We start from the raw sequence: 20,907 nt of genomic DNA on the forward strand, positions 1-20,907 counted from the left end.
GCTGGCTTGGAGCATAGGCATCAGAGTCCAGGTTCCCCCTCCCCAGATTGTGGGGCTGTGGAGCATGGGCAACGAAGCCCAGACTCCCCCTCCGCGCCCCCGATTGTGGAGCGTAGGCTTCCCACAGGTCAGCTTTGGCCCATGGGCTCTGGAGTCCCGGCCGCCGGCCAGGGAGGAGGGAGGGCGGGGAAGGAGGGGAGGCAGGGCGAGCCGCAAGCCGGGCCGGCGGGCAGCCGAGCTCCGCCTCCGTCTCCGCCATTTAGTCTCCCGGCGGCGCGCCGGAGCGCCCGGGAGAAGCGGCGAGAGGGTCCGGGCTGGTCCCCGCGGGGCCCGCATCATGTCGCGCCTGCACCGGAGCAGGTAAGCAGCCCCGGAGGGGGCGCGAAAGGGGACCCCCGGCCCGCGTTTTCCCCGCGCGAGCCTTGCAAAAGTTCCCGGGGTTGCATCGCCCCCCGTTCCCATTTGGGGCTGGGGGTGAAGGGAAAGGGGCTTTGCGCCCCGGGGGCGAAACACGCCTTTGGGGCAGATGCCGAAGACTCTGGGAGACCCGCGTTCTCTGGGCGGCTTCCCTCTCTCTGGAACTGAGCCGCTTTTCCCCTTGCCCGGGGCGATGCTTTCCTTCCCGCTTGGAGCACCCGGGCGCGATTCTGTAAAGGCGCTTTGACAATCCCCTGTGTGTTGTGTGTTTGTGTGTTTGTGTGCATGCGAAGGCTGTTGAGAAGCGGTCCAACGACCGGCTCGGGTTTCTTTTGTTCTTTCTCCCATCCTTGTGTTGTTCTTCCTTTTCTGCTTCTTTGCCCAACTAAAAGCAACAATGAAACAAAGAAAAAATAAAGGAAGCTTTTTCAGGTCTCCAAAGGCCATTCGGTACTGTTTTCCCCATTTTTCCGAAATTAAATCTTTGCTACTCCTGAATTTATTACAGTTGTAGAACGAACTGGTAGGACTGTTAATGGTGTGGTGGGTACGGTCCAGCTCTTTGCTGATTGTTTTGAAAACACATACAAAATAGTCCTAACATAAACAAGACCAGGATTGTTTCCTTTCCAAATTTCCCTGTTTCTGGCTGGGAGGGGGAGTTGGCTTGCTAGCTGTGGAAGTTACCGACTGTGGATTTTCCCCTCTTGAACAAAAATAATCTGGAATAAAAGAGGCTTTTATATGGATTGTTATTAATGAACGTTAATGAAACATCTCCAATTTACGGAACAAAATCCATAGTCAACTGAAGGAAAGGTGGATCCATTTTTACCGTAGAAAACTGAATTTTTAGCACAGGAATGCTCTTGCCTTTGGGTGCTCCTTAAAAAGTAAATTTGTATTTGGCCAAAGTTTTAAGAGGGCCGAAGAGCCAGAATGTAACTTTTGAGTTCAGGCAGGGGAAAATGGCTATTTTTGTCCAGCTATTCTTCATGTGGCCGTTTAAGGATTTTAAACATCTAGGATAGCTTTTTTCCAACCAGGTGTTATTCAGATGTGCTGCCACATTATTTATTTAGTGATCGAAGTTAGAACGGCATTGAAAAAAGTGACTTATGACCATTTTTCACACTTATGACCGTTGCAGCATCCCCATAGTCATGTGATCAAAATTCGGACACTTGACAACTGACTCACATTTATGACGGTTGCAGTGTCACATGATCCCCTTTCGCGACCTTCTGACAAGCAAGGTCCATGGGGAAGACTGAGTCATTTAACAACCATGTTACTAACTGAACAACTGAAGGCAAAACTCACTTAACAAATGTCCCACTTAGCAACAGAAATTTTGGGCTCAATTGTGGTCTTATGTTGAGGACTACCTGTGCAGATCTGGGGAGGCATTGAAATTGTTGCAGCTATTGCTGATAACAAAATTCAGGCTCCCTTTTGCGCTTAAACATGGTTTAAGCTCAGATAAAAGCCCTTATCAGAATGCTGCGGTTTTTCAGTTAGCCTCCATGTGGCCTGGGGGGGAGGAATACAAATAACGTTGCACAGTGTTGTGTTTGTGGCTTCTGGGCTTTATCCTATCCTGAATGGAGACTGAAAGAAACTTTATATGCATTTAGCTAAAGCCCCAACAAAGTGCTCTGCCTCATAATGTTTCACCCGCCTGCAGGTCCCAGGTTGCTTTAGGCAACACAGAACCTTTTGTGGTTTCAGAGTGTGTCTCTCTGTGTGTGGTGTGTGCTAACAGCTTTGTCTGGGTTGTGTTTCCTGCAGAATTGCAGAATTTGAAGACATTCTGAATGAGCCCAACATTGTGCTGCAAAAGCTGCGGAAATTTTGTTTCAACGGTAAGCTCAGTCTGGCAAAATTTGCACAGAAAGCTGGTTAAGAGATACCAGTTTCCACTGAGAAAAGTTACATAAAATCATAGGGCTGGAAGGGACCCTGGAGGTCTTCTAGTCCAACCCCCTACTCAAGGCAGGAACCCTATACTATTCCAGTGAAATGGGCTGTCCAGTTTCTTCTGAAAGTCCTTAAAAATCCTCCAGTAATGGAGCAACTTCTGGAGGCAAGCCATTCCATTGATTAATTGTTCTCACCGGTAGGAAATTTCCCAGCAGATGATGGAAAGGAGGAGGAGGATAATGATGGGGGAGGAAGAGGGGAGGAGGAGGAGAAGAAGGATGAGGAAGAGGGGGAGGAGAAGGAGAAGGGGGAGGACCTTGCTGGATTATGTACCTGTCCCATCTTGTCTGGCCATCTGTCCTCACAATGGTCACCAACTGCCCACTCAGCAGGTGGCCTCCAGAAGTAGCCTCACTGCTCTTCATCCCAGGTATCCATAAATTGATCCAGCCTTTGCTTGAGGCCAGCACCGCATGTCGAGGTAGCCAATCCCGAAGCTGAATTATGTGCTGCGTTAAAAATAGGCCCTCTTTGGCCTGTCCTGGTTCTCCCAAGATTTCCTTCCTCTGGGTGGCCTCCGATTCTAGTATTTTGAGCAGGGGAGAACAGCGTCTAATTGTCCACTTCATCCACACCGTGGATAATTTTGTGTGCTTCTGAACCTCCCTCAGCAACTGCCAATAAAACGTCCATCTCGCCTCTTAATCCTTCTGCCACGTTGGAAGGGGCTCCATTTAATCACCCGACTCTTCTCTTCCATAGGAATTCCCTTTGAAGGCGGTTTGCGCTGTCTCTGTTGGAAGGTAAGCGCCTCCCGATCAAAGAGCATCGCTCCACCTGCTCATTTTATTCCCTTTTGCATTGCTGTATTTAAATGTGTTTCATTATACAGGCAGTTCTTGACTGACAACCATTTGTTTAGGGACTATTTGGGAAATTTCTGTCGCTAAGCGAGGCAGTTGTTTTGCCCCATTTTATGACATTTCTAGCAACTCTCCTAGGTACATGCCAGTTGCCAAGCATCTGAACTTTTGATCAGGTGACCACAGGGACGCTGCAATGATCGTTAGTGTGAAAAACTATCATAAATCACTTTTTCGGTGCCTTTAATGCCTTTGGTCACTAAAGGAATGATTGCAATTTGAGGACTATCTGTGTTAAATGAAGAAGGGTTAACGGTTGGGGGTTGGGAAAGTCTGGTTAGCAAATTGAGGAGCTCAGAATACATTTTCCCCCCTAATTCAAATCCTTTTTCCTGTTTGCCTTTTGCAGATCCTCTTAAACTACCTTCCTGTGGAAAGGTGTGCTTGGAATTCCCAACTGAAAAAGCAAAGGTGTGTTGAACCATTGGCACTCTCTCCATCTTTCCTTCTTGGCATAGAGAATAAGAACATTCCTGTGGGAGAAAGGTGGGCAGAAGCAGGAGTCAAGAGAGGAATCAGCCTGGAGTCGTTACGTGGCTGCCAACGATTTTAAGTCCGAGCTCTCTTGCAGTTAAAAAAGCCAACACAGTCCTAGGCTGCATTAACAGGGGGATAGAATCAAGATTACATGAAGTGTTAGTGCCTCTTTATAATGCCTTGATAAGACCACACCTGGAATATTGCATCCAGTTTTGGTCGCCATGATAAAAAAAAGATGTTGAGACTCTGGAAAGAATCAGAGAAGAAAGAGTAACAAAGATGACTTGGGGGACTGGAGGCTAAAACATATGAAGAATAGTTGCAGGAATTGGGTATGGCCAGTCTAGAAAAACGAAGAACCAGGGGAGATATGATCGCAGTCTTCCAATAATATTTGAGGGGCTGCCACAAAGGAGAATGGGGTCAACTTTTTTTCCTATTCTCCTTTGGATCAACTAGCTGTTTAAAATTAAATTTATTTTAAAATTAATTAAAATTAACTAATTTTAACTTAATTACTTAAAAGCTTGCATGTCCATCTGGATCGTTTTAATGAGTTTTAAGAAAGGTGAAACAAAGGAGATTTGTTACACGGTCACTGAGAGTTGAGGGTGATTTGACCCCCCCCCCATAATCAATTAATCAATGAAAAGCATTTCCTTCCTGTAGATTTAAAATTTCTTTTCCTCATAGATTAACTAAACTGCAGGGCTGATGACTCAACAGAAGCTCTGCTAACACTTCCTGTCCATTTTTTAAAACATTAAGTCAGCGTTTTTCAACCTTGGTGATTGTAAGATGGGTGGACTTCAATTCCCCAAATGCTGGCTGTGAAGTTCTGGGAACTGAAATCTACCCACCTTACAGTCACCAAGGTTGACTAAGTTGGAAAAATTATGCATATATGACTTAGAGTAGAAAATGTGAATGTATAATTTGAGATGTATTTAGAAAGGCGATTAAAGGCAATGTTCAATCAGCTGGACACTGTTGCGGCAAATTTATTTCCGCATTGCTGCTTGAGGTGTTTGGGGTAGAAAGCCAAATGGTTACACTGACTATTTTTGAGTCTGTGAAGGCGGTGCTTTGTGGGGGCTAAAGAAATTACATCAAAAATTTAAAACTGGGGTTGTGTTCCTAATTATTCTGCCTGACCAGATTGGTAGATGCTGCTTCTGAATAGCCAGCAATGGCCTTTTCCAATAGAAATCAATGGAAAGCCGTTGCAATGGAGTGCTTTAAAAGCAGAGATCAAATCGCAAATTGGTCGTGCTCCTTAATAATGCATGGAACTGCATAACTATCGGTGTATTTTTGTATGTTCCCTGGAAAATCACTTTAAGGCAACCAGCCTTTGTTGTATTTGCGGGGAAAAAAAAAAGGTCTCTGGAAATCTTTCAAGGAATCTGAGGGAAGAGATATGTCCAATATGTACACCGAAATAATTTCAGGTTTGATAAGTCCAAGGCTCTAGATTTGATTTTGCGCTAAAGCTCAGGATGAAGCTTCATATAACTTCTGAAATGTGGGTGTGATAAACGCATCCCGTATTGTGTCCCAGTGTTCTGGCTCGGGGGGGGGGGGGGCTGCTTCCCACAATGTGCTAACACAGAGTGATCAGTATGTCAAAGCAAGAATATACAGTATTTGCCTGAAAGTTCTTTGAAGTGCTTCATTAGTCGGAACCTGTGACATCGTGACCATTTTAGCCTACTGTAGCATGTTGTGTGAATCTAACCAATTCATGCCATTTCTCTCTCCTTCCTTCCTTCCTCCCTCCCTCCCTCCCTCCTTTCTTCCCCTTCTCTTCCTCCCTCCCTCCCTCCCTTTTTGTTGGGTGTGTTTCAAACAAGGCGGCTGTGTGTCTTATGTTAAACAATATTCAGCTCTGCTTGCTTTTGAAAAAACCTAGCAGTGCCGATGGAAATCGAGTGCAAAGCCTGTTCCTAATATGTGCTTCTTTTTGAACTGTCTTCTCCTGCATCATCTCTTCGAAGGGAGTTATATGCCCAGTTCTTGAAGGAAATGATTATCCAGCCAGGAATAACGAAAGCTGAACTTGGAGTCTTCAGGGAAGATGTTACCTTGGAAGACCACGTAAGCCATTTTCTTCTAATTGTGGATATTTCAGTTGGGGGTTTAGGATCACCTCACAGGGTTGTTGTTCTGGGGAAAATTGGAGGAGAAAGGCATGTAGGAGATATTTGCCCCCTTGAGTTATTTGTAAGAATAATAAAGTTAGGATATAAGTAAAAAAATAAATAAAACAAAATCTGCATTTCTGCTCTCATCTTGGCTTTGAGTGCATTTTCTCTTCAAATCTCTCTCTTCAAAGCCGCTGAATCCAAACCCCAACAGCCAGTGGAACGCCTACTTCAAGGACAACGAGGTCCTGTTACAAATCGACAAGGATGTCCGGTAGGTCAAGAAGGCCGAGTCGCCCTTCGTCTTCGCTCAAGCCCCTGTTTCAGAAATAACCAACACTCCATTGGCAGGATCTTGGTGGCTTCATCTGCAGTAAACCATGATTTATAATAAACTTGTTAGTCCCAAACTGGGGTTTCCTTGAACCATGGCTGTCAGCTCCAGTAGAGAAGAACATTTTGGGGATGGCTTCAGAGCTTTCCTCTCTTAAAGCAACTGCAGCAGCTTCTCCGGCGTTGTGACAGGCACACTTTGAGAAACTTGGTTTTTTTTCCCCCCCGTAGACGACTGTATCCCGATATGGCTTTCTTCCAGCGCCCCACAGAGTATCCCTGTCTGTTGATCCTCGACCCCCAGAACGAATTTGAGACCCTTCGCAAGCGGGTGGAACAGACCACCCTCAAATCGCAGACAGTGGCACGGAACCGGAGCGGGGTCACTAACGTAAGAGGATACTCTAGTCTCTTCTTAAAAATCTCCAGTGATGGAGCGCCCACGATTTCTGGTGGCAAGCCATTCCACTGGTTGATTGTCCTCCCTGTCAGGAACTTTCTCCTTAGTTCCAGGTTGCTTCTCTCCTTGATCAGTTTCCAGCCATTGTTTCCCGTCCTTCCCTCTGGTGCTTTGGTGATGTTGGGGCCCCATTTTTTTCTGACCTTGCAGGTGAGCTCCCCTCTGAAAGCACCGGTGCTGAACGAACACGAGGTTCTGCCCGATGGCTCAGAAGCACATTGGGAAGTTGTAGAACGGATCCTCTTCATCTACGCCAAGCTGAACCCCGGAATTGCCTACGTCCAAGGGATGAATGAAATTGTGGGGCCCCTTTATTACACCTTTGCAACAGACCCCAACAGCGAGTGGAAAAGTAAACAGGGTGGGGATGTTCCTGCCGCGTTGGTGTCTGGTTGATCTCCCTGGATGGAGCTGACGGTGTCCCTTTTCACGCACAGAGCACGCCGAGGCGGATACTTTCTTCTGCTTTACCAACCTCATGTCTGAGATCAGGGACAACTTCATCAAGAGCCTGGATGACTCCCAGTGTGGGATCACCTGCAAGATGGAGAAGGTCTACGTCATCCTGAAAGAGAAAGACGGGGAGCTCTACCTGAAGCTGGTGAGAAGTTTGCAGCTTGAGTCTGGCCCTTTGGGGAACCTAAAGGGAAGGTCCATCGTAGTCAACTGAATCAGGAATGTCCACCACTTAGACCAACTTCGTGGAGCTCAAGGCTCATGGAGAGGCATAAATCTGTTCAGGCAGATGGCCCAAAGCCACCCATCTAAGGCAGGTCTAGAACTCACCGTCTCCTGGCGATTGGCCCAGAGTCACCCAACCGGTTTTCATGCCTAAGGCGGGACTAGAACTCGCTGTCTCCTGGCGATTGGCCCAAAGACACCGAGCTGGTTTCATGCCTAAAGTGGGACTAGAACTCATAATCTCCTGCTTTCTAGCCTGAAGCCTTGACCACTAGACTAGACCACACTGTCTCTCATTTTAGGTGTGATACTTAACAAACGGCAATATTAACAATTCAGCTATTCCTATTTCAGGAAATTCTGCAGCCCAGCTGAAATGTTCAGTGAGGTTTGCTCCCCTGGGATTGCAGGAGGGCTCAGATTTCTATGGGGCTTCTAGGCGTTCAGTTAGGACCCACATCTAAGAGGAGCTTCTGAAGCGAAGAGGATCTTTCCCTTCTATTTCAGTGGGCAGAGACTGAATGTTAGGAGGTCCGTTCGTGGTGCCCCCGTCTGCTTCGTTGTTGAACATCTTTTTTATCTTCAAGAAGAAGAGGAAGGAAGTGCTACCGATTGAAAACCACAAGCTTCCTTTCGGGTGATAAAGTGGTTGAATAAATTAAGAGGCCTGGGTCTAATCCACGGATCCTTGCTGAGGACAAGCTGCCTTGCCATTTGTGAGAAAACTTTATTTCCAGACAGTGCCCAGTTTGATCTGTTTAGGGCGCCAGGCCAGAAAGTGGGAGATTGTGAGTTCTAGTCCTGCCTTAGCCATGAAAGCTAGCTGGATGACTTAGAACCAATCACCAGGAGACGGCGAGTTCTAGTCCCACCTTAGGCATGACAGCTGACTGGGTGACCTATATATAATTTTATTATTACTAAAAGGATGTCTTTGATACTTTCTTTTTCTTGCCCACATTTTCTGCCGCAGACTGTGTCAATATTCTATTTTCTCCTTCCAGCAAGAGCAAAACATCAAGCCCCAGTTCTTTGCTTTCCGCTGGCTAACCCTCCTGCTCTCTCAGGAGTTCCTGTTGCCCGATGTCATTCGCATCTGGGACTCCCTCTTCGCTGACGACAATCGCTTCGACTTCCTCCTGCTGGTCTGCTGCGCCATGTTGACGTGAGTTGTAATCCGCACATTTTAAAGAACTTTTTTCATTTCTGCTCTTGGATTGTCCATGCTCGACCCCTTTCCTGTTGGATCCGGGCTAAGTCCATTTTTTCCCCTGTCATGTTATCCCTACAGGCTCATTCGAGATCAACTGCTGGGAGGGGATTTTACTGTAAATATGCGGCATTTGCAGGTAAAGAGGAAAGGCCAAGTATTTTTCTTCCTGGCTAAGAACAGCCTCAGCCACAACTCTGTAACTTTGAATGATTGCTAAAGGAATGGTTGTAAGTCAAGGGCTACCTAAAAGTCCAGGGGGACAAGGATCCTAGTGGTCACCTGTGGATCTGAGGCTGTCCAGGGCTTGGGATCAGTGTCTGTAAGTGGTTCTCCCCTCTTGAAGAACGGGTGGCCTGCAATTGTAAGGATTCCTCCCTCATTCAGCGCCTGCGTTATTCCTTTTCCATGCAGGACTATCCTATCTCTGATGTCCACCTGATTCTGAAGACAGCCAAGGATCTTCAGGACTCTAAGCAGGTGTGATGCCGCTTCTCTCCTCTGGGTAGGACCTCGGAAGTAAGTCCTGAGGAAGCCATGTTTAGGTTGCCCAGGATCCAGTTCTTCTCTTCCAAAATCTCCCCCACCAGGAATGACTCCTCCTTGCCACATCTTTTGGGCAAGGGACTCTTAAGGAGATGAGCCACAGGGCATTTCTTCAAAGGGTCCAGAAATGGTCCAGAAGCAGGACCCACCTGGAATTTGACTTGATGGGAAAGAACCAACCTTTCGGGGGAACCTCTTCTCTAAGAGACCACCAAAACCAGCTTCTGTATCATCGTTTGGGGATAGGTTCTTCCCAGCTCTCCATTCAGACACCAAGATCTTCAGCCTTCTTTGCAAGATTCCTTCCTTCTTTCTTTGGAGGCCAGCTTTTCTTGGAAGCGTAAAAAAAAAAAAAAAAAAAAATTGGAACGATGCTGGAAATGTCTTCTTACCCACTGCCTTAGAGTGAACCTATTTCCTCCTTTGCTGAAACACGGTGGGGATGTTCAAATGCAGAACAACATTCTCCTTGCTGAGCTTAAGAGTTTCAATTGTCACCCTGTTGCGTTTTCCTACTGCGTGTGATCTTTCAGTGATCTGCAATGAATTATAAATTATCCTCCCCAAAAAGTGGTAAAAGCCTATCCTTGCCCATAAATGCCTCCAATAAAAGGTTTCCTGTGAGCCAAAATAACTGATAATTTAGGGATTGAAGATTTCTTCTTGGTCTGCTAGTTTTCTGCTTGCAGGGAAATCCCCCTCTCCAATGAACATTGGCGCAGAGGGATTATTCTAACAATGAAAAAATAATTTTGGTTGTTTTCAGAATTCTACCATGTTAATAACGTGCTATTCTGGATTAGTTTGAATTCCCAAAAGCTAATTAGGTTCTTGTGACAATTGAAGTGGCTTTCTTTTCCTCTAGTTAAATTCAATGTAATGTGTGTGACTTGTTAATTAGCTACTTTGTTTTTTTTTGAGGGACCCCGTTACCTTGAATGTAAGGTCGAAATTAGAGGTATGATGTAGCTGAGCAAAGCAAGTTTGTTTTCTTTCCGGGTTTCAATGCCAATCGGAGAATTTTCCTTTTAAAATGGTTTTCAAACAGCCCTGCAGATGTCAACCTTCATGTTGTGTTTAAAGAGGATTTAAAACAAGAAGTCTGCTTTTTTCAAGAAGGATGTGGAAAAGGTCATTTCCTCCCTTCCTGCTTCCATTCCTGATTTTGCAACAGAAAATATCCCGATTGTCCATTTTATGGCTTTTTGGATAATGCACGATGGAACCAGAAACCAGGAGATGGAATCAAAGCATTTCTACATTTAAAAGTCAGTAAGCTGTAATCCTAATGGAAACTCACTGCAGAAAACACATGTTTGCTTTATTACCAAAGGAAGACAATTAGCAAGAGCCATGGAGTTTCAAAGCTGGTATTCCATAGTTCTTCCCTTATTATCCTGAGGTAGGGAAATTGTTCTGTATTAAGGAATATGCTGGGCACTTTTGAAGGCTGCTTGAAAATTAGCCTTACAGCTTTTATACAGCGTAATCACTGCCAAATCCTGTAGCTTAAGTTTCCTGCCTCCTTCCGCGGAAGAAACCGAAAAAGTCACAAAAATGCAAAACTTGCACGAAGAATGAAATAGCCACTTAGCAGTCGACATTTCCAGTAGAAAGGAGAAAAAGAAGACTTGTAAAAAATACATAAAAATTGCTCTTCTCCCAAAATACAGATTGGGTTTCTTGCAAGACACCTCCCAACCATTTTTTTTTTCATATTTTCCTGGATAATTGTCTTTTTGTTCTTTTTAATTTTGATGACAAGACTCCTATTGGACATGATGTGTGATACAGAGCAGCTGGTTTTTGCGTGACCTAAAAATCATTCTCTGTTGGTTGAATTGAATGTAAAAAAATGTTCAGATTATGATATTTAAAATATCATGTTGCAACGAAGGGACAAAAATATATCTCTGTGAGTGTCTGTGCATAAAAATTCCAGTTTCTTGCATATGGGTGTAGCATATAACGTATGTCAAGATTTTTACACACCCATGCACACAATCCCACAAAACTGCTTAGAACCATTGAGCCTATTGTTAACTTCCAAGTTCAGTGTGTAAAAATGCTTTGTAAATCTCTTCAACTATGCTGTACGCAAAGGGAGAAATACTTTTGTTTTTCTTTGCAGATATAATAGAGCAGATCAACTCAGTTTGCTGCCATTTTATTTTGCTGTCCCCCTGCCAAATCTTGCTTTCGCTGTTTAATTTGTACATATTCCACTACTTTCCGAAATAGCTTTTTTATTTCTACTGGCTAAATGAAATTGGCTACCCAGTTTGAACATCAGTTGTAAAATCATGTAAAAAGAATTGATGGGGAAAAGATAGAATAAGGTTAAAAAAAATTGCCTGAGAAGTATGTAGTAATAGGAAAGAAGAACTTTGACTCAAGAGGGAGTTCACAAGTGTATAATTTGTACAGGAAATTCTCTACAACTCTTTGTCGATCTGTATTTTTTTTTAATTCTATTTTTTCTGAAGAGCAGAAATATTTGTTTTTTAAAGATCGAGTAGAGAGCAGTTGCCAATATGAAACAGGGTATTTTGTGTTTTGCTTTTCAATTCATTTGGCAACACCGTCTGTTAGCAAGCAAATCCGGATTCAAGATATTTGCCCTGATTTTTGTGCAGGATATAAATAAAGTTTTTATTGTCTTCCTTGCACATTGTGTCATCTTTTGGTCTTGAAATTATGTAAGCAAAACATGGCTCCAATAAAAGATGTATCTTAAATAGGGAAGAGTCTCTAAACCGCAGTCCCTTTAAGATGCATGGACTTCAACTCCCAAAATTCCCCAGCTATGTTGGCTGGGGAATTCTGGGAGTTGAAGTCCACGCATCTTAAAGCTGCCATGGATTAACAGGAGCTGGTTGCAATCAAAGGTGGCTTAGCCTTAAGACCTATTTCCCAAATCCCTCGAACTTTAAATATCTTCAAGGACAGAGAGAGGATGCGAAAGTGCGGGCAATGCGGAAGCTTCTTAAAAGGGCAATGCCCGGTTCATGTGGCCACTTTTTACTAGCTTTCTTCCCATCACAACAGCCTCATGAGGTAGGCTCAGAAGGATCATTAACATCGGGTGGGGAGGGGATTTTCAGCTGGATCATCCGGCGCTGCCAAATTTTTGCCACATCGTAGGTCCAAACCCCCCCTTGGCTCGGCGCCATCGCCTCTTTAAGAAGCGGCGAGAAAACTTCCTTGTATTCACTTTCCCTTCTTCCGGTGTTCCATTCCTTTGATCCCGGCGCGTTCCATCCGGAAGCGCCTCTGCGGACGGGATGCGGCGCTGGTGGTGCAACCTGGCGCCCGCGGCGACCTCGCTGGCCCTCGGGCTGGGCGTGGGCGCGGTCTGGGCCGGGGGGCAGAGCCGGGGCTCGCCGTCCGCGGAGGGGCTGCTGGCGCGGCTGCCCGTCGTGCCGGTGGCGGCGGCGTCCTCCTTGGAGGTGGCCCGGGGCGGGAGCGGCGAGCTGGCCAAGTACGGCCTGCCGGGGCTGTCGCAGCTGCGGAGCCGCGAATCCTACGTGCTGTGCTACGACCCGCGAGCCCGGAGCGCCCTCTGGGTGGTGGAGCGGCTGGAGGCGGCGACCCTGCGCGGCTCCTCGGAGCGGGCCGCCTGCGACTTCCGCGAGGACGACTCGGTTCACCCCTATCACCGCGCCAGCAACGCGGATTACCGGGGCAGCGGCTTCGACCGAGGCCACCTGGCCGCTGCCGCCAATCACAAGTGGAGCCAGAAAGCCATGGGGGACACCTTCTACCTGAGCAACATCGCCCCGCAGGTGAGCCGGGATGGGGTGGGAACAGATGGATGCCCTCCCGAACCCCAGGCGGAGTCAGGGAGCAGTTCCTCCCTTGATTTACTAGGGTTTGGCAGTTTCTCAGCATCCTGCTAAGAAGTGATTTTAAGTCTGTTTAATGGTAATCCTCGACTTTTATGTCACCTTTTTCAGTGCCATTGTAACTTCGGTCACTGAATGGTTATAAGTCGAGGACACCCTAGTATATTTTTGAATTTTTAACATTTTATCTTCCCTCTAACCTGGTGGCTTTAACTTTCTAGAATCCTCATTTAAATCAAAACGCCTGGAATAACTTGGAAAAATATTGTCGAAGTTTAACAAAGACTCATCAGAATGTTTATGTCTGCACCGGCCCTCTTTTCCTACCCAGGTACCTGTTCCTCAGTTTCCCCTTTCTATCCTCTAGCAAGCCCGCCTGTCGCGTGATCCAAGGGAAAAGGCACTGTTATTTTGAATTTTTTACTATGAGGTTGAAAGATCCAAGCAGATCTTAAGGCAAGGTGTCTGTTTGCCATGGAATAGAAAAATTTGGGGTGCAAAATAAAATTCAATATTTTTGCAAAATCTGTGACGAGCTCAGCTTGCAGGGGTCTTTTATTGGCTGAATGTCATGGCAGAAAAATGATCCAGTGCCATTAAAGCGTGGCTGTGTCATCAAACATTTGCATTTGGGATGTATTATTTCTTTTTTGAAACTTAATCAGAAAAACATTTGAAAATTTGAAAGATCTTTAATCTCAAAAGAAAAAAAAAGAAGAAATTCGTTTTGTGGCCTTTGATATGCAAATTCATGCAGTGAGGACTAGAAACCTATGTAGCTTTTTGGGGTGGAATAGGAGTCCTTTGTAACAGTCCGTTCTCCCTGCAGGACGGAGCCGGATGGGAAGATGTACGTGAAGTACCAAGTGATCGGGCGGAATCACGTGGCCGTCCCCACCCACTTCTTCAAGGTGCTGATCCTGGAAAAGCCGAGCGGGGAGGTGGAGCTGCAGTCCTACGTCCTGCCCAACGCCCCCGTGGACGAGAAGACCCCCCTGCAGCGCTTCCTGGTCCCCATCGAGAGCATAGAGCGGTCATCCGGCCTCCTCTTTGTGCCCAACATCTTGAAAAAGACCAGCAAGTTGAAAGCAATCACTGCTGGGAGCGGCCCCTGAGGACCCCCGGCAGCGAGAGGCGTCCCTCAAAGCCCCTGAAGGCAGGCGGTCCTCGGCTGGCGATCCCAAACGAGCTGAAAGGTCCGTTGCTAAGCGAGACAGGGATTGAGTCCATTCTGCCCCATTTTACGACCTTCCTTGTCACAGTTAAGTGGATCGTTGCAGTTAAGTTAGTAACATGTGAAACTCTGGCTTCACAGAATCACTTAACGATCGATCGTGTGACTGACGACTGCAGTGGTTCACTTAAGGTCGTATAATGGGGCAAAACTCAACAAATGCCTCACTTAGCAATGCAGATTTTGGGCTCAACTGTAGTCGTTAAGTCGGGGACTTGGTTTTCCTAACCAAGCAGGCGGTGTAATAACTACTGGAGAACCGCTTGCGAAGAAGTAGGGGAAACGACTCCCATCCAAAGGGCTTTTAGTGCCGGAGCTTCCCAGTTTAGTTCCCAGAAACGGAAAGGATGCTTGGAGGACATCCGAGGAAGAAGAGGGCAGCTGAGACCAAATCAGCAAACATCAGAAGGATCTTCAGATGAAGAAAAGGAACGGACGTGGGAGAAGAACGCTGTTTCTTTTGCAAACGCCAAGAAGAACATTTCGTTCCCAGGAAACTTTTCAGGGGTGAATCGGCAAGGCGAAGGGGGGCTGGCCTCATCTCAGGGAAAGCAAGAGGCTGTTCCTTGCCCAAACTCAGGTTGAGTTTTGGGGCAGAGAGAAATAATGGATACCTTCGGATCTCTTTTGCAAATAAAATGAGACGAATCTCTCCGTGATGGCCTTGAAATTTTGTTTTCCAAAACCAGCTGCTCTGTCGTTCTGCCTTAAACACGGTCCTCAAGTTATGACTACAACAGGGACTTGGGGGGGGGAGGCACACAACCCCCTTCTCCCATTTATTTCTGCCAAGCACATGCTTTAAAAACAGATTGTTTTTTTCTCCAGCAGAGGCGATGAAACAGCATCTCCTCGTTCAGTATCAACCGCAGTTTTTGGTTCGAGCGAGGCGGTCGCAGGTCTCTCCATCGTTATATAAATAACTTTAAAAATGCCAACATGGAGAAAATGCAGACACGGCCCCTCCTGTTTTCAAAGGGGGCCCTTAAGGAGCTGCAGAATTCTGGGAGTTGAAGTCCACCCCTTGCCAAGTTGAAGAAGTTTGTCCTATGGTCCGTCTTAAGCCCCAGAAATTCACGGGCGTCGCCATCTTGGCTCCCAGGGTGCCCCAATTGGTGCATGCACTGGTTCTCCACCAAAAGATTATCCGAGCCCGTAAGAAAAGTGCCTTTACTTCTGCTCCTTCTCATTTGGCTACTGGGGGCTGATTCACGTCTGGAACTCGGCTCCCACTTCGTCCTTCCTTAGCCGCTGCGTCCATCTTGGGTCTCAGTGCCGAGAGAGAGACCAGGAGGGCTTCCTACAAAGGCATGGGAAAGAGCTGGAGTCAGCCACTGGATCAAAAGGATCGTTGCTTTCTCCTGCAATGGTGTCCCATAGGATCTGTCAAGGATCCAGAAACAGAGTAACAGGCAGTCTTCAAATTACAGCCAGAAGCGCCAGAATTTTGAACCGTTCTTCTACCAAGGGTTATAAATTGAGGACTACCCTTTAGAGCAGGGCTTTAAGACACGTGGACTTCAACTCCCAGAATCCTCCAGATTAGATTAAGTCAGTAAACTCCCTGCGGGGAGAACCTGCCCAGAGAGACTGCCCATCCACTGCATTAATCCTGGCTTACCTCCGTCCGGATGGTGCGACTTCCTTGTCCCGGACAGGTGTTCAAATACAAATCAAACAAGGTACTGGGGTCGGTGACATCCAGGTGAGGATCTGCCTCCACTCCAGTTTCAAGACCTTGCAAACCCCCGAAGACGATCAAAGCGTGGCTACCAGGAAGAGACAGAGAGAGGAGGGGTCTTGGGAAGGCTGTCTCAGCTCCTGCAGGGCAGAGACAGCGCAACAGAGTTGGAAGGGACCGTGGAGGTCATCTAGTCTGACCCTCCGCTCAAGCAGGAGACCCTATTCCATTCCAGTGAAATGGCTCTCCAGTCTATTTTTGCAAACTTCCAGTGACGGAGCACCCACAATTTAGGGAGGCTGGTTTATTGTTCTCACTGTCAGGAAATTTCTCCTCGTTTCTAGGCTGGCTCCCTCTTCTCTTCAGCAGCTCCTCCAATATCAAGTCGCCCCTCGTCTTCCGCTTTGCTAGACTAGGCACTCCAGTTCCTGCAACTGTTCGTCACGTTTTAGCATAAAACATAACGTGCACATGCTTCATTGCTGTTACCTGAAAGCAGGTAGGCTGGCTTGATCCACGGAGGATCCGCGCTCCGAGGTCCCAATGGAGAGATCGTAGCCATCCTTATATGGGGATTCGGCAAAGACGGCGCCTGATGCGAAAGAAAGAGCTTTTAAAAATACACACAGTTAGTCCTCAACTTACAGCAGTTATCTCTCCTGTTTCTAGCTTTGGGTAAATTATACGGAGAGAAAGAAAGTTATGACATCAGACTTACTCAGACACGAAGCTAATCGGACGTTGTAGCCCCAGTAAAGGCCAGAAACGGTGCGGGGACTTTGTGTCGATACAACAACACCCTTCTGCGTTTTGCTCTCTGAAAGAGAAAGGAGTCAGTTGGCAGAACTGAATCAGCTCTTGCAGGCAGGCCTCAACTTACGAACACAAGTGACCCCAAACTTTACATTGCTAAGCAGAGGCCTCCTGACTGATGTTGTGGCTCCTTCTTAAACCTGCACAGACTTTGTGCTAGTTTTCCGTTACTGGGCACCGTCACGGGAGGGACCGGCTCTGACCTGAGTTTCTAAGTCAAGGCCTGTCCAAGAATACCTGGGTTCTGCTTTTTATCCAGACGCACCGTGACGCGAAGACCAGCTTCCAATTGCTTGTCTATCTGGACCTCCTGTGGGAAACCGACACCAACAAGGAGCATCACTTAGTCCGGGCAGAGCAGTCAAACCGATTGGTCTGTCTGTCCAGCAATCCATCAGTCCTTCCATCCATGTCTGCCCCTCCCATCTGTCCATCCATCCATGTCTGTCTGTCTCCCTATCTGGGATCGATCATCTATCTCCATCCATTTATCCATGTCATCTCCATCCATCCATCCATCCTTGTCATCCGTCTATCCATCTGTCCAATCATCCAGTTGCAGCCCATAAGCTCCTCCCCCTCAGCCAGCCATTGGCTGAGTGGCTGCCCCATCATGGAATGGTCCACCTTCCTCTCAAAGGGGGGCAGAGAAAGTGGACAGAACCGCAAAGCCTCCGTTAGGCTAACGCAGCTTGACCGCTATGAATTACCTTCCGCATCCCGCAGTTCACAAAGGACCCTCGGCCAGGCCTGGTGGGCCGGTCCAGGACCACCCCTTCCCGGTATTCAGACTCTTCGTCCATTCGGACATGGTGGGGACTGTCCAGAGGATTCAAGAGGCCTGAAACGATCCACAGATGGCCAGAAAGAGAATTAAAAAAAAAAAAAGTTAAAAGATGTTTCTACTAAATACAGCTCCCATAGAGGCCATTTCTCACACAACTAGTCCTCGGCTTACAACCACAATTAAGGCCCAAATTTCTGTTGTTAAGTAAGACATTTAAGTGAATTTGCCCCATTTTACGACCTCTCTTGCCCCAATTGTTAAGTGAGTCGCTGCAGTTGTTAAGTTAGTCACACTAACTGAGGAAACGGGAATCCAGGACTCACCAGCAAACTGCAGGTCCTGGTGCTTGGGGAAGAAGGACTTCCTTAGGTACCTGTTCAAGAAAGAAGACCCAGAGAGAGGAAGAGCTGCCACTTTTCTCAGACAATTGTGCAGGCAAAGCAGATGCCTGGCTGAGCTAATGACAAAAAGCTGCCACTTTCTTGCCTCACTAAAAGAGGAATGACGAGAGAAAGAAAGAAAGAAAGAGAGAGAGAGAGAGAGAAGGAAGGAAGGAAGGGAAGGAAGGAAGGAAGGAAGGAAGGAAGGAAGGAAGGAAGGAAACAGAAATAGTAGCTCTTACTCAAAGGCAAACACTGTAATAAACTAAGATAAATTTACACTTCAGAAAATGACCTATTCCTTGAACTCTTGAGTTCTAGTCCCTCTTTAAGCATGAAATCCGGCTGGGTGACTTTGAGCCGGTCCCTCTCTCTCAGCCCAACCCACCTTGCAGGGTTGATGTAGTAGGGAAAATAGAGGAAGGAGTATTAATTCTGTTTGCCACCTGGAGTTATTTATAAAAATAATAATAAACGTGGGATTTAAATAAATAGATGATGGCAAGGCAGGCAGACAAGCAAGCAAGCAAGCTAAAAGCGACATAATTGTGGCTTGTTTTGGCCGGACAGTCTTTGCAGGGCGACTTACTGGGGACACTCCAGGTACTGAAGGATCCGGGCCAGCTGGACGCAGGCCTGCCCTTTGCCCTTGATCCCCTCGAACTCGCCTTCGATGCTCCTGAAAGACAAGCAGCAAAAGTCACCGAGTGCCTCAGGCTGGCGACCCTGTTTGCAAAAATGCCAGTTCGCAGCTCAGCCTCGCTTGGGAGGAAAAAGCATCGTATCAACGCAGAGCCTGGCTTTTTGCAACTCTGTCTGGGGACCCAACCTTCACAGGGATTCCTTACCTGGCATTTTCTCCTTGATCGTCAAAAACCACGATTTCATCCACGCAGAAGATGACGCAGGCGCGGGCGATCTGTCCGGCCAGATACGTCCGCAATTCAGGCGACTGCGCATTGCTTAGAATTGAGCCAGGAACAGCCACGCTGACTGTGTGGTGCCGCCCTAGGAAAGAAGCGGGGGAAGTTAGGAGTGGGATTCCCCCTCCCAAAATATTCCTTCCTTCCCTCCATCTCTCCTCTCCCTCCCTCCCTTCTTCTTTCTTCTGAACATACTTAATACTTCTTTGTCCTTCTATTTTTCATCACAACAATAACATTATGAAGTGGGTTGGGCGGGACTACAATTCACCGTCTCCTGGTTTCTAGGTTAGCACCTTCATCACTGCAGCAAACTGGCTCTTCTATCTAATCTAAGGTTACTGTATTAACACAGTTTCTGGGTTTGGGGCTGCTGATCCATAAGCTGGCAAGAACCGGCAAGCTCCAAAAAGAAAAATCTAATGAGAATTAACCCTCAGTCCACCATGCAGGGAGAATACACTCATTGCTCTTTGCCCAAGTTGTGTGAACCCAACCTTTCTCATTCCTCAAGGCTAGTCAGAGACCCAAAATAGGTTTTCTGTATTTTGGCAGCCACCTTTGTCCTCCTTTGGCTTTGCTTCTTCTCTCTCTTTCTCCATCACCGCCCGGGCTCTCTCCTTTTCCAACTTCTTCAGCAGTTTTATCTCTTTCCATTTTTTCTTCTCTTCTTTTTCTAGGAGGTGAAAGCAAATGTTTGATTTTAAAATTCTCTCCCCTGAGGAATTTGCAAAGAGTTACAAGGTCGCCCTTCCATATACAAAATGATGGTTATTTTTAGGGAGAGTTAAAAAGCATCTTGCATCCTTCTAACCGGCAATCAGGATTTCTCTATGGACACAACTGACACCCAGCAACTCTTTTTAAAAAATATCTTTTAAAACTCAGTTCTTACTTTGTTGTTTCCATTTACGCCAATCCATCTTTTCTTCTCTTCCCTGGAAAACAGCGCAGAGACTTTGTCAGTTTGGAAGACAAAGGCTGGGTTCACAAAACATGCTAAGCCCAAGTTAAGAGAGCAAAAATATAAAGTTATAAAGGTGGGATAAACATTGAATAAAGGAAGGAAGGGAAGGGAAAGGAAGGGGTAAGGAAGGTTATAAACAACATGGGCGTATTTGCATTACACGGGATGTCCAAACAAACAGGATGAAGTTTAAACTAATGACCTCATTCACCCTTTAAACCAGCGTAGGACTGGGTTCCCAAAACACCGATCCACAACCTGCCAATCCACTTTAGCCGGGGCTAAGATGTTGTGTGAATCCAAGCCCACGCACCCCAAACCCCTAGAATGTCTGCATCTCCCTGACTCACTGGCAAACTTAACCCGCCTTCTCCCTGCCTAGCTCTTCCACTGGGCCAACTACAAGATCCATCACCCACGGCCAACGCAGAGGCGGAGAGCTCTAACCACACACGCATACGGAGGACCTCCAGGATGCAACCCGGGCGAAAGACTTTTCATCCTCCCCAGCAGGCAGATGACAACCCAGCCTCCCCATCAGAACCGGTAAAGTGTTGCAAAAATAAATCCATTTTTTTGCAAAGGGTTCCGACGCTGGCACGGATCTCTTCGCCCAGCCCCGCGTGGAGCCTCCCTGGCCAGGAGCAGGCTACCCGCGCCAGATGCAAAGGGAAGCAGCCCAGGAAAACGGCTGCCTCACCCGCAGGGCGCTCCAGAGGACGCCCCGCCGTTGCAACGGGGGCTGCCCCCCCAGCACCCCCCCCCGTGATCCCGATCCGCGCGCCCCGCGCCCCTCGTGCACCTCCCGCACGCGCTTCGCCCCGCCGCGCTCCGCCATGTCTCAGCCAGCCAATCCCTGGCCGGCAACTTCCGGAGGCGGCCGCCGATTGGGTGGGGCGGGAAGGAGCCGCAGACCGATGAAAATGTAGAGGGGGCCATCCGGCTGCATTCCTTTTCTTTTAATTCCTCTTTTCCTTTTTTTACTTTTTCCTTTCCTCTTTCCTTTCTTTCCGTTTTTCTTTCTTTCGTTCTTTTCTTTCCTCTTTCCTTTCTTTTATTCCTTCTTTTCCTTTTGTTTTCCCTCTTTCTGTCTCTGTCTTTCCTTTTCTTCATCCTTCTTTTCCTTCCATTTCTTCTTCTCTTCCCTTTTTTTTTTTTTT

General features: G+C 47.0%; 3 protein-coding genes across 4 annotated transcripts; 2 read left to right on the plus strand and 1 right to left on the minus strand.

Moving 5' to 3' along the window:
• The first annotated feature begins 204 nt into the window (after positions 1-204).
• On the plus strand, positions 205-11,784 carry TBC1D13 (TBC1 domain family member 13). Of its 2 annotated transcripts, none has more exons than XM_039345070.1 (12): positions 205-360; positions 2,209-2,282; positions 3,103-3,143; positions 3,613-3,674; positions 5,741-5,840; positions 6,079-6,161; positions 6,452-6,611; positions 6,831-7,032; positions 7,118-7,281; positions 8,429-8,526; positions 8,653-8,710; positions 8,986-11,784. In XM_039345070.1, the coding sequence occupies exons 1-12, from the start codon at positions 338-340 to the stop codon at positions 9,055-9,057; spliced, it is 1,137 nt and encodes a 378-aa protein (XP_039201004.1). In that variant the 5' UTR covers positions 205-337; the 3' UTR covers positions 9,058-11,784. The 2 variants fall into 2 exon arrangements, with proteins under 2 accessions (XP_039201004.1, XP_039201003.1); XM_039345069.1 differs by having other exon boundaries at positions 206-360; positions 8,366-8,526.
• A 561-nt stretch (positions 11,785-12,345) lies between these two features.
• ENDOG (endonuclease G) lies at positions 12,346-14,850 on the plus strand. Its single transcript, XM_039345078.1, has 3 exons — positions 12,346-12,902; positions 13,184-13,293; positions 13,792-14,850. The coding sequence occupies exons 1-3, from the start codon at positions 12,402-12,404 to the stop codon at positions 14,075-14,077; spliced, it is 897 nt and encodes a 298-aa protein (XP_039201012.1). The 5' UTR covers positions 12,346-12,401; the 3' UTR covers positions 14,078-14,850.
• An 87-nt stretch (positions 14,851-14,937) lies between these two features.
• On the minus strand, positions 14,938-20,792 carry SPOUT1 (SPOUT domain containing methyltransferase 1). The gene is made up of 12 exons (XM_039345077.1): positions 20,550-20,792; positions 19,676-19,718; positions 19,340-19,456; positions 18,706-18,865; positions 18,447-18,536; positions 17,801-17,850; positions 17,401-17,531; positions 16,928-17,000; positions 16,596-16,694; positions 16,367-16,469; positions 15,818-15,965; positions 14,938-15,496 (listed from the first exon to the last, which is right to left on the minus strand). The coding sequence occupies exons 1-12, from the start codon at positions 20,583-20,585 to the stop codon at positions 15,383-15,385; spliced, it is 1,164 nt and encodes a 387-aa protein (XP_039201011.1). The 5' UTR covers positions 20,586-20,792; the 3' UTR covers positions 14,938-15,382.
• Positions 20,793-20,907: the final 115 nt, after the last annotated feature.

Source organism: Crotalus tigris, unplaced genomic scaffold, assembly GCF_016545835.1.
Source record: "Crotalus tigris isolate CLP2741 ecotype Arizona unplaced genomic scaffold, ASM1654583v1 scf7180000017940.1788314, whole genome shotgun sequence".
NCBI classification, from domain to species: Eukaryota; Metazoa; Chordata; class Lepidosauria; order Squamata; family Viperidae; genus Crotalus; species Crotalus tigris.